At 39.5% G+C, this 12261-nt stretch overlaps 1 protein-coding gene across 3 annotated transcripts; it reads left to right on the forward strand.

Moving 5' to 3' along the window:
* Positions 1-7431: 7431 nt before the first annotated feature.
* LOC104425541 (MATH domain and coiled-coil domain-containing protein At3g58270) lies at positions 7432-9893 on the forward strand. 3 transcript variants are annotated; one of them, XM_010038248.3, is made up of 4 exons: positions 7432-7566; positions 7652-7813; positions 7979-8136; positions 8788-9893. In XM_010038248.3, exons 2-4 carry the CDS (start codon positions 7698-7700, stop codon positions 9624-9626), a joined length of 1113 nt encoding a protein of 370 aa, XP_010036550.2. In that variant the 5' UTR covers positions 7432-7566; positions 7652-7697; the 3' UTR covers positions 9627-9893. The 3 variants fall into 3 exon arrangements, with proteins under 3 accessions (XP_010036550.2, XP_018720154.2, XP_039160377.1); XM_039304443.1 differs by having other exon boundaries at positions 7439-7566; positions 7664-7813; XM_018864609.2 differs by lacking the exon at positions 7979-8136.
* Positions 9894-12261: the final 2368 nt, after the last annotated feature.

Below are 12261 nucleotides of genomic sequence, written 5' to 3' on the forward strand. Positions count from 1 at the left end.
ATGTCTTGGCATATTATTTAAAAAATCTAGTTCACATGGCGTGCTTGATATTGAAGTGATCAATTTTTAATAACATCTAACACTGAAGTGATCATTTTAAACAAAATTTGGCACTCAAACAATCACTATTAACAATTTTTAGAGATGTCATTTTGTGACATCCTGGATTTTCAATCCTGTTTTCAATTGAATAAATTGGGTTTTTCATCGATGCCCCTATAGTGTTATTCTCAGAGCTAATCACTCGTATCATAACTAGACTATCTGAGAAAGTCAATAAGAGATTTTAATGTAATAGACTTGGTCGACTACTCGACCGTGCACATCTGCAAGAGATCATTACAGCACAGTAAAGATCGATTAGGGATCAAGGATAGGTCGATTCGACTGAAATGTATGGTTAAACGTGGGTGATTCCACCAAATTGAAAAGTTCTTGTCGATCGGCAGTAGATTGATTTTTTTGTCGTTTTGGTACCTTGTGTCCGTATTTGAAATCTTGAGATTTTCACGACTACCGAGAGTTGTCAATATGTCAAAGAGGTTCATTATGGCGCGAAGAAAATCGACCACAGTCATTTGCACTAAAAATTTCTGAAAGCTATCCGGTAGCTTAGGTCACGCTAAAATCGCGCTAGAGTGAAATTAACCGCGATTTCAGAAATTGAAAGTTCTGTTATGTCACAAGTCATTTTAGAAATGTCAACTCATCTTCCGAAGATTTTTCTGCAAACCGAGATTTTTGGCGAAAAGTCGGGATAGGGCCGTTTTTGTCCAAAAAATTCTGATGACTATCGCAAAATTGAGATGCAAGTAGGTTCTATTGGCGAGGAAAATGTCAATTGGATCGAGGTATGATGGTTAAATTTATATAGGCCCAATTGAGTTGAATCAAGTGAGGATTGAATCCAATTTGGGGAAAATTCAATCAAAATTCGTCGCTTCCCCATGGACACCATTTTTGGACCATTTCAAGAGCTTCCTAGACAAGCTTGATGGCTGGAAATTGCTGAGGAAACCAGCTGGATGTGGTAGACCAAGGTCAAGGGGACAAAGAGATGAGAGAATACCAAGGTGGCTCCCTCCAAAGCCCAAAGTTGTCACTTCTCCTTCCCCTCCATTTCCGTTGAGCACCCCCATCTCTAGCATCCTTGAAGCTCTGAAAAACCCAGAAAATCAAGCAGCCAAGCGTCCACTCGCCCGTTGGACTGCCAAAGACGCCACCGTCGCGCCACGAGCTGTTTCTCGTCCGCCCGCTCGCATGCCAAACCCGTGCTTCCCTGGCTGCCGTTCTGCCTCCATCATGACCTCAGAACATCCCTCGAACCAGTCATATCTTCCCCGTCATTGTTAGAGCCGCCTAGTTGCCTGCCAAGCTACCGGAAGCCCACCGCAACCCATCCGCCACCTCTTTACCGTCGCCGTTTCCGCCCATCCATCTGCTCGCTCTCTCCTTGGCCCACCAAACAAAACCAAGACCCTCTGGATTTTCAGCCACTATTTGGCCTACCTTGGTGCCCTTCCGACCTCGAAAGGCGCATCGCTTTGGAGTTTATCGATTCTCTTTGCGTCCCCGTTGTTGTGGTCTAAGCGGATCGTTAATCAAGTGAGTTTTACTCACTAATCCTCGCTTAAAAATTTAATGATGTTTAAGGGTTGATTAGTTTAGGCTAAGCTAGGATTAGGTTGTTAGTTAAAACGGATTAGTGATTTAATCGTTTACCTGTTAGGTGGTTAGGATTGCACAATTAGCAAGTGGATAGACCATAGTATTTATTTAGATAGGTCCAGAAATTTTCCGAACCCAAATCAGCATTTAGTTAGGCTTTATGGGCCTAAGTGAGCATTTTTGGTATTTAATAATTATTTTCCATCATTAATTAAATAATTAATTATTTTTTCGAAAATTAGACCGGGATAATCAAGTGACCGAATTTCGTCTGAATGCACCGTTGTGGTTGGTTTATTTATATGACTGTTAATTTGTGCAATTTGAGTGTGATTTGTGATTTTGGGTATTTATCTCAAAATTTGTTATTTTCAGTAATTAATAGAAAATACCGGACGTCGGTTTACAATGACAAAAATGTGTTTTTGGACTGTGGAAATTAGTGGGATTTTCACAAGTAGAAATATTGTATTTTGTTAAGACCGACTATGTACCCACACACAATTATTTTTGTCAAGAATGATAAAAATTGTGGTATTCTCATATGGTGAGAACAATATATTATATTAGCTTATAGGTTTTGATATATCAGCTTAGCGTGAATAGTATGCTTTATCAGCTTAGAGTGAGCATCATGGTTATACTATATTAGCCCGATGGTTGGTATGTCAGCTTAGCGAGAGCAGTATACCAGTATACTATATCAGCTTGATGGTTTGATATGTCAGCTTAGCGAAAGTAATACACCTTAGTAACTTCTGGTGAGCATTATTAGTATACTATATCCATCTGCGGGCTAGATATATTAGTTTAGAGGGAGCAGTATACTATTAATCAGCTTAGTGCGAGCTATAATATCTATTATCAACTTAGAATGAGCAGTCCTGATATAATCAGACTTTATAGATAATATTGAGTGGGTCAACCAAGGGAAGGGTGATAACATGTAATTGACTGAATCGATGATCGATGATTCGATCCGATTTGAGGAATTGAAATGTTGTAATGATTGGTTGAGTTTTTGAATGAAATTGATTGTAGGAAGAAGTAGAGGCAAAGATAAGCCCTCTCCTCGTGTTTGCGCTTAGGCAGCCCTTGGGGTGTATTTTCTTCCTAATTAGGTCTTAGGAGGTTGAACTTGCTGAGATGTCGTCTCACTCCGTCATGAGATAACATTTTCAAGTCCCTAGATGACAGCTCCTCTTGAGCATTTTGGTTAGCCAAAGAAGGTCACGGAGCAGAAGTTTCATTCCGCTTCATAGAAACACAAGGGGGTGTGTATATGAGTTAGTGAGGTCCATGGTCTAGGTTGATGCGGGTCTATCTAAAAAGGTGCCCCATCAATACAGATCATGGTATCGTCGGAAGCGGAATGAACAGAGAGATGGGCCCATACCGGAGTCTGAAGTTTCTCTATATATATTGGAGGTTGTTTTTGGAAATGGCACAGCAGATCCCAGTGGAGGTTCGGTGGTAAACCCGGTAGACCCAGATCTTGCAGATCCAGGAACTCTGGTGCATTCAACTGAAGGCTCAAATGTGAGTGAGGAGGTGGAGGAAGAGGATATGTAGTTTTATGAAACCCACATTGTTTTGCAGACCTTGTTTGTATATATATCGAATAGTTGTATAAGACTTAGTTGATATGTATATATTAAGGTGTGTGTGTTTTTTTTTTTTTTTTTGAAAAAAATTTATGGCCTTACTTTCCTATTTCATCTTGTTGTTGTCTGGGGATTTAATTATTTGCTTCCGAATGTACATCTAGAATGAATGGATCCGCCATGTGTCCTGGGATGTGCTATTTAATTGATCGGCGAGGGTGGGCATGCACTCAAAGGACTGAGATGTGACACATTTAGGGGTTAGGAAAAAACCACCAAAAATCCCAAATTTTGCCCAAAGTGATAAATTTACCAAAACTTTTTTTGTGACAGAAAAAACCTAGAACTTTGCCAACCGTGACATATTTAGCCCAAACTTTTTCCGTGACATAAAAAACATTGGACTTTTATTTGTGTAACACATTTACCCTAAATTAAAAGGGCATTTTAGTCTTTTTACCTTTTAAAATTTTTTTCTTTTTTTTTCTTCTTCTCTCTTCTCTGTTGGTCATGGCGGATCTAGTGGAGGGAAGCCGGCGTTTGGTAAGGGGCTACCTTAGTCGGCGTCGGGCGAGGGTCGCCCTCACCGGACGCCAACACCCTCGCTCGACACCGGCTTCCCTGCGCCCGGGGCGAGAGGGAAGAAAGAAGAAGAAGAAGAAGAAAAAAAGGAAAAACAAAAAAAAAGACGAAAATGCCCTTAATTGGGTAAATGTGTAATAGTTTGCAAAGTTTGGGGTTTTTCATGTAACAAAAAAAAGTTTGGAGGTAAATTTGTCACTTTAAACAAAATTTGGGGGGTTTTTTGTGGTCTTTTCCCTATGAGTTATATGTTGATTGGGCATGCTGGCAACCCATGTAGGGTTGAGAAATTAATAAAATACGGTCACGTTGGATTTTTGAGGATCAAGATCGAAGTTGGCACCTAAGTGATTGTTTAAAGAAAATGACACTTAAATTGATCCCAAAAAACCTTTTGACACTAAAGTGAGTGCCGTATATAATTTTTGACACCTCTAATGTCATTCTCCCATGGATTTCATTAAAGCCTTGGGGATTTGTATTAGGCTAGTTTACCCTGTCCTAAGTGAGGGATTTGTCCCCTTGCAATTGAGTTTGGAATTAATAAAACAAGGATATCTTCCACGTCATCATGCTCATCTATCCTAGATATAGATAATGAGAGAATAGTTCGTGATAAAATTAAACAGAAGATCAAGTAATACATCCTTGTCATAGGATAAGATCGTATATTGCTAGAAAAAGAATGCACACGACTACGCACTTTAATAGAGGTAAAATACCCCAAGGCCAAGCACGCCAACTTTTCAGATTTTTACATTAACAAATTGACATTTTCTTTTAAATTATGCCACAAAAGCCAAAAAGAAGATTTCGTTTCAGAAATGATTGAGGAATTAAGAAAATGATTTTCAGAAACAAACATTCAAAGAGAAAAAAAGGTTTTCCAAGAACAGTGGAATGCATAAATAGAGAAAAAGAAATTAAATCTAAGTTCCTTTGATTGGTTTTTACTAGAGTGACTTAAGGAAGTATAAATAACCAAAAAAAGGTCTCAAGTCATTCATTGATAGTATCAGTACTTGGAGACGCTGTCAACTACTTGTGCGCAAATTATTGAAATTATTCAAACCTATTAAGCAAATCTAACATTTACTGTCAATATCAATTTCAAACTATTTATTTCCACATCTATAGGGTAGTTTTGTCATCATAAAAAAGGAAAAATTTGTTAGGAAAATATCTCTAAGGAATTTTGATGATTCCAAAACTATCATTGATTAAATATTTTTACGTAATAATTGTATATTTTTGTCCTTATGACGAGGTGATAATTCCTTGAGGACTATGATAATATTGATGGTTTTCGTGAGCTCAGTGGAGATAGATTACAAGAGTGGGGATCTTAACAAGAGGAGAACATGTCAAATACATGAGGATTTTAAAAGGACTTGAAAGCACCATGGCCAATCTGTCATCAATGTAAAGTCTTTGGAAGCTAACATACTCGAGAATTATTGGATGATTAATCACAAGTCATTCCATATGGTTTGACCATGCGTAGCACCAACAGACTGGTGGTAAGGAGCACATGCTATCATCAGGTGATAAGGAGCATTGCATTGTGTTCATATCGTCTTGAAAGGTGTTAGTAAACGAGTGCATTTGCATATGACCATTGGATAGGTAGGATATTGCCGTTAACGGGCTGAGAATTCGTAGCAAGAGAACCGGAAATGAGTCAGAACCAATCAACAGTTTTGGTCAAACAGTCCAAGATACATTGACGTAATAGCGGTTAGCGGACTTCATTTTCGGAAACCGTGCTATTGTTTATAGGATTGTTGGGCGATCTAGACCTCATCGACGGCCTTAATGAACTCCAAAGAGCTCTCAACTCCTCAAAAGCAACTCCAACGGATAAATTGAAGATGTCTATATAAAGATGATCAAAGAAGCTAAAAACGATATTGAACAGAAAAATTGAGAAAGATTGTTTTGTTGTTATCATCTATCTATGTTGATAAAACTGCTCTACTGTTTGTTTATTACTCTCATTATAGTGATAAGAGGAAGTGTACAAGAGTGATAGTAGTTCTTGTGTCCTAATAGTGTGATCAATCTTGTAATAAAAGTAGTACATGTTGATTGTAATTTCTCTTGAAGATTACTAGAGGATTCTAGCCCATGTTGAAGCTATTACCCAAGAGAGTAGATGTAAGCTTGGGGCTACTTTCTATCTGTTCATTATTGCTTCTAGCTGTATGATAGAAGCACTTGCTTGCTTACAATAGTTAATAAGTTCTTATTGCTGTCAAAATAGATTCTTTTACTTCTACGAGAAAAAACTATTAATGTTTTCAATTAACCTATTCATCCCATTTTCTAAGTTGTATTATTAGCCTCAATAGATTTTATGCAGATGGTAGCCCATTGAGGCCTTGAATCCTCAAGTCCTTGTTGAAGATGAAGCAATCAATTGCAATGAGAGAGTCCCCAATTGACTTCAAATGTCAAACATAGTCAATCATGGACCGGTCGGTTTCCTGACGGTAATCGAAAAGTCAAGTTTTTTCCATTTTCTTTGGCCGCACAATGATCAATAAAGCATTGTCCAAGAGAGAGCCAAATCTCTCGAGATGTTCGAAGGTCATGAACTTCATGGAAACCTCGATGGTGAGGGTTGAATTGATCAAACTACAAACTCATTGATCCGTCTTTACCCAAGTGAAATTGGAGGGATTGAACGCCAGTGCCATTGTGATCAGTGACATCAACAGGCACAGAGAAGATCCATCCACATAAACCATCGCATCTTTGCAGAATAAAATAGGCTCAAAATGAGATTTCCGTATAATTATCAGCATCAAGCTTGATAAAGACAAGACTTGTGATGTTGGGAAGAACAAGAGGAGATATGGAGCGCACGGCCTTAATGTGAGCAGCAGCAGAAATTGGAGAAGCAGAGAAGAGGAAGAGATTGTAGTGAGCGCAATGTTGGGGGAGGTGAAGGGAAATTGGGATTCGGAGTAGAGATATGAGGAAGAAAAAGAGAAGAAGAGGTTGAGTGCACGTCCATAATTTGAGCAGCAACATGAATGGTAGTAGCAAACAAGAGGGAAGAAAATGTGAAATTAGGACTAACAGAATTAGATGATGATGAGTAAAGAGATGGTGGAGAAGAGAACTGATGCTATATCATATATTTTTGAGACACAAATAAGAGCAAAAGAAGTGTGGCATTTGGAGATGAGACGTTGAAAAATGTGATGTGTTTTCCTGCTCTGACATCATGTACATCTTTTGAATCAAAGAGAGAATAATGATAAAATGTATATGGTGGTTTGACCCTAATTAGGGCAGCGTTACATGTATTTAGAGGAGTGATCAATCACGGGCAGAGTACACCTCAATCCAAATCCCTTAATTTTGTTTCCCTTAATTTTGTATCGTGCTTATTCACGTCGTGTTAGAAACTGTCACGTCCAAGTATTATTCGCGAGACCGAGAGATACTCGTTGGCTTTCATTGTGCCAACCAAAATGTGAGAATGAGATGCCTTTTTCCTCTGAACCTGAATAGACCCCTCCCGGCTTTTCCTCTTTAACTTCACGGGAAGTTCTCTCCTTTTTCCCCTTGGCTTTTCCCTCATTCCCACTTCTAAAGAAGCCCGAGACGTCCATCATATCATCACCTTGAAGTCGAAGAGCCAGCATCGTGTGACCCAAGTGCTCGTGGAGAGTACCTCATAATTTTTTCCAACTCCTGGAATGTAAGAAACTCTCCTCATCCTTCTCCTCCTCCTTCTTCGTAATTGGAGTCTCTGCTAAGAAGAACATCCGTGTTGTTTGCGAAAGTTGATCGTGCAGAAGCAGCAGTCCCAAAAAAAAAAAATCAAAAAGAATGGACGCGCAAGATGATGTTAATCAGGGAGAATTCACGTGGGCAATCAGCAACTTCAGTCAGCAGAAAGAGACGAAGCTTTACTCTGAAGCATTCACAGTTTTTGGCTGTAAATGGTAATTCAACATCTATTATTTTTATTTTCATTTTTCTATTTTGAGGTTGTTTCTTGATGATCGCATGTTCATCGTGTTGCCAAGCGATTCTTGCGTCGGTCCGTGTCATTTTTAAGGAAGCAATTTTAGGACATACTTAGGTCCACCGATCCTTTGTTTGTGCAGGATGATTGTTGTATACCCTAAGGGGAATAAGACGGACCATTTGTCGCTGTACCTCGATGTCCCTGATTCTGCCATGTTGCCGGACGGGTGGACCAGAAATGCTAAGTTCAGCCTGTGTGTGATCGATCAAATCAGTAGTGTTCACTCTATTAGACATGGTTTGTTCTTGAATTAAACTGATTTTTCTTGGAATCTCTTGCTTTTGATCCAAATTATATGATGGGGTTCTCTGAGTAATTGTGCATCTAGATTTTGAGAAATTGGTGTCATGACTTGAAGAAAAGTTAGGGTGAAAAATAAGAGCTTAGATGAGAAAAGAATACGTGAGAATAGATAGAAAGAGAGATATTGGAGTTGAGAGAATACGTTTTCTGTATTTCATTCTTTAAGCCTCTCAAAGATGGGTGAGCTTCCAACATGCGCGTACAAAAATCCGGAGGTCACTGATTAAGGAATTTAGCCAAGTTAAGTTTGTAAGCAACTGGTCCAGTTGATGGAGGAGTTGGGGCTTGACGGTGCCTGTATGATCCAAATTTTGGTCAAGAAAAAAGAGTGGAGCCACAAATTAAGTCTAGACGGTTATATCTGGTGGTCCTAAAAATATTGTGCATTGTTAGTTTATAAATCTTTTTATGAATTTGGTTGCTGAAGCTGATCATGGAGAGGTTGTTGCTTCTTCTGTTGCTAAAGTTTTGCTGGACGTACAATATTACATTCTAGTTCATGGTCCCCATTGTTTCTTCCACTTATCATTGCTCTGGTGTTGTAAACAAGTTTTCAAATTCATCATCATCTCCTCAATTCTGCAGAGACGCAGCATTTTTTCACCGTGAGGGAGAAAGACTGGGGTTTCACAAGGTTCATTGCATTGAGTAAGCTTCATAATAGTACTGGGGGATACCTGGCGAATGACTTTTTGGTGATTAAAGCCAAAGTTTCCGTCTTAATAGTGACTCCTGTGAATATTCAGCCAGCTAGACCTACTGATAAGTTTGACTCCTATTTTACTGGTCTGGAGGAACTCATCAATGCTGCTGAGACTAATGGTGTTAGTGTAGGATCAAGTTTGTACCTCCAAGATTGTGCTTTGACTGATGGAAGTCCTAGCTTAGAAGAAACTGAGAAGGCTAAGCAGTCTTTGAAGGAATGCCTTTCCGATCTTTTTAGATTGGGTATGAAAGAGAGGCTATCTGAGACACTATCAACTTTAAGCTCAGCCAGAACTGGATTATCATCGGAGGAAAAAATAGCAATTGAGACATTTCAGGCCAATTTCAATGATTTCACTTCCAACTTCTTAACATTTGAGCAGGACAATGCTGAGGTTGAGTTGCATAAAGTACGAAGGGATCAAAATTTCTCTGCTATGAAGAAAAGCCATGAGACTCACATCTTGTATAAGCAATTAATGGATCACCTTGCCAAGGAAGAGGAAGAGCTCAAAAGAAAGATGGAGGAAGTGAAGTCTGGGAGGAACAAGCTCCTCTCAGACTGGGAGATCTTGCTGGTCGAGTCTGAAGATGTGAAGTCACTCTATAAAGATGAGCAGAAGAAAGTAGCAGAGGCTGAGAAAAAGAAGAGAATAGCCGAGGAAAGAATGTCTAGATCAACCATTGATTGGTCAAAATTGAAGGCTCAATTCTGTTAAAACTTTAAGTTTCACATAGGCTATGAGGCTATTGTTCACTTAGAAGTATGAAAACTTTGTTTGAGCTTGGTTATTTTTTGGCCAATTTTCGACAGAACAATAGCATAGAGGGGCATATATGGTTGGTCCTATACCATGTTAGTTTAGTCAGCATATGAGACATATATGTATGCCTACTGAGTCAGTTTTTGATCTCCTCATATGAGCATGGTCATCACACTTTTTGCTCTTGGAGCTTGGAAATTCTCATAATTGTGATGTGCTTTACTGAATGTTGTTCTGTCAATATGTGACGATCAAGCTGTTCCTTCACGTATAGCCTTCTTGATATGACTACGCATTGGATGGCTCTGGTGATGAGGGTGTTCTTATATCCACATCTCATGAGGCAGAGACAATAGATTGCATTACTGTCGTGGGGATTGGGGATTTGTGTTGGGAGAGTTTACCCTGTCCCAAGTAAGGGATTTTGTCCCCTTGCAACTTAGTTTGGAATGAAGAGAACAAAGTAAGTGTCTAACGGTTAGCTGTTTTCTTATGAGGAGAGAGCCACAAAGAGGTGGCTCTACGGTTGGGGAGGTTATCCGTAATTACAGAAGAAAAAAAAATTGATGCTTTCAATTTGTCCAAACAAAAAGCAATGAATAACACGAGTTTCTCGATTTGCCCATCTGACCGAGGTTATATGCTGTTGATAAATGCAACTGCGTTCCCATCAGCTTGAAGGTTTCTTGCCAAACCAAACTAATAAAGATCTTATCTCTCTCACATACAATGCTTTCGGGTAGCCAATCCAACTTATAAACCTTGTTGAGGAATACTTTGGCGACTTCTAGTGCTGTGAAAGGATGAGGCAAGGCCATAAAGGGGACATAGTTCGTGAGTCGATCCACCACCACAAACACAATATTCTTCCCATAAGATTTAGGCAAAGGCTTCAATTGAATCGATGGGACATGAGTCCAGGCCTGAGCAGGAATGTCCAGAGGTTGCAAGAGTCCAGGGTTAGGAGTTCGATCCCCTTCCTCTGGCATACATTACAAGCTTTAACATATTCCACCGCTTCGTCCTTGGCCAAAAGAGCAATTGCTTGACCCTTTGATAATTGTCCCTCACACCAGAATGACCTAACGCTGAAGCATGTAAGGCTGTCAAAACTATGTAACCTACCTAGATGTATAAAATAAAGTACGAACATTTCACCGATAAAGCACTGATATACATTGCATAAATACAAAGCAAAGGGCATACTACAAAACATGTCACTTTGAACAGGTTTTGATTAGTTAATCGTGTCAAACAAGTGAGTCATCTGTTCGGGGAAAGAGAAAGAAAACGAAGCAGCCGGATAAATTTGCATTCCATTGAAATAGGGTTCCGAACCCCACCATTCCGGCCTATCATTTATAGGGATTATCATCAATAAGATTTTATTCCTTAAGGAAAAATTCATTCAAGCCCGGGAACAAGAGGTTGGGGCGCATCTCCAAGAAGAAAATCCGAGGTAAGTTGGAATACGAAGTGTTCTTGATTTCACTCTGATTTGCTTCTTCTGTTGCTAACATTTGACGAACAATACAAAATTATAGTTCTTAATGGTCTCCAATGTTTCTTCCACAAGTCATGGTCTGATGCTGTAAATAAGTTTTTGAATTCGTCACCCTGTCTCCTGAATTCTGCAGGGGGCAACATGATTTCATTGCTAGAGAGAGTTTTTGGGGTTTCACAAGGTTCATTACATTGACTGAGCTTCATAATCGTACCTGAGAATACCTAACAAATGGTGATTGCGTCTTGGCAGTTACACCTCTAATGAACGTTCAGGCAGCTAGACCAACTGATTACTTTGACTCCCATTTTACTGGTCTGGAGGAACTCATCAATGCTGCTGGGACTGATGGTGTTAGTGCAGGATCAAGTTTATGCCACCAAGATGGTTCCTGGAGGGCTGAAATTCCTAGCTTAGAAGAAGTTGCGGAGGCTAAGCAGTCTTTGAAGGAATGCCTTTCGGATCTCTTTAAACTGAATATGAAAGAGAAGCTATCTGAGGCACTATGAACTTTAAGCTTAGCCAGAACTAGATTATCATCGGAGCAAAAAGTAGCAATTGAGACATTTCAGGCCAATTTCAATGATTTCACTTTCAAACTCTTAACATTTGAGCAGGACAATGCTGAGTTTGAGCTGCATAAACTACAAAGGGATCAATGGTTCTCTGTTATGAAGAAGAGCCATGAGACTCACATCATGTATAAGCAGTTAATGGATGACCTCGCCGAGGAAGAGGAAGAGCTCAAAAGAAAGATAAAGGAAGTGAAGTGTAGGAGGGACAAGCTTCTCTCAGACTGGGAGATCTTGCTGGTCGAGTCTGAAGAAGCGAAGTGGGGCTATAAAGATGAGCAGAAGGAAGTAGCAGAGGCAGAAAGAGAATAGCTGAGGAAAGAATGTCTAGATCAACCACTGCTTGGTCGAATTCGAAGGCTCAGTTCTCTTGAACTTTAAGATTTCAAATAGGCTATGAGCCAACTGGTCATTTTAAGTGTGAACACTGTGTTTTAACTCGATTATATTTTGGCCAATTTTCAGCAGAACAATTGCTTAGAGTGGCTCATGAGGTTGATCCTACATCATGTTC

The sequence above is a fragment of the Eucalyptus grandis genome, chromosome 11 (genome assembly GCF_016545825.1).
Source record: "Eucalyptus grandis isolate ANBG69807.140 chromosome 11, ASM1654582v1, whole genome shotgun sequence".
NCBI lineage: Eukaryota > Viridiplantae > Streptophyta > Magnoliopsida > Myrtales > Myrtaceae > Eucalyptus > Eucalyptus grandis.

Coding starts and splice junctions, on each gene's coding strand:
- LOC104425541 (XM_010038248.3), top strand. CDS start 7,698: ATGGACGCGCAAGATGATGTTAATCAGGGAGAATTCACGTGGGCAATC. Junction 7,814..7,978: donor ACAGTTTTTGGCTGTAAATG/GTAATTCAACAT, acceptor TTGTTTGTGCAG/GATGATTGTTGTATACCCTA. Junction 8,137..8,787: donor TGTTCACTCTATTAGACATG/GTTTGTTCTTGA, acceptor TCAATTCTGCAG/AGACGCAGCATTTTTTCACC.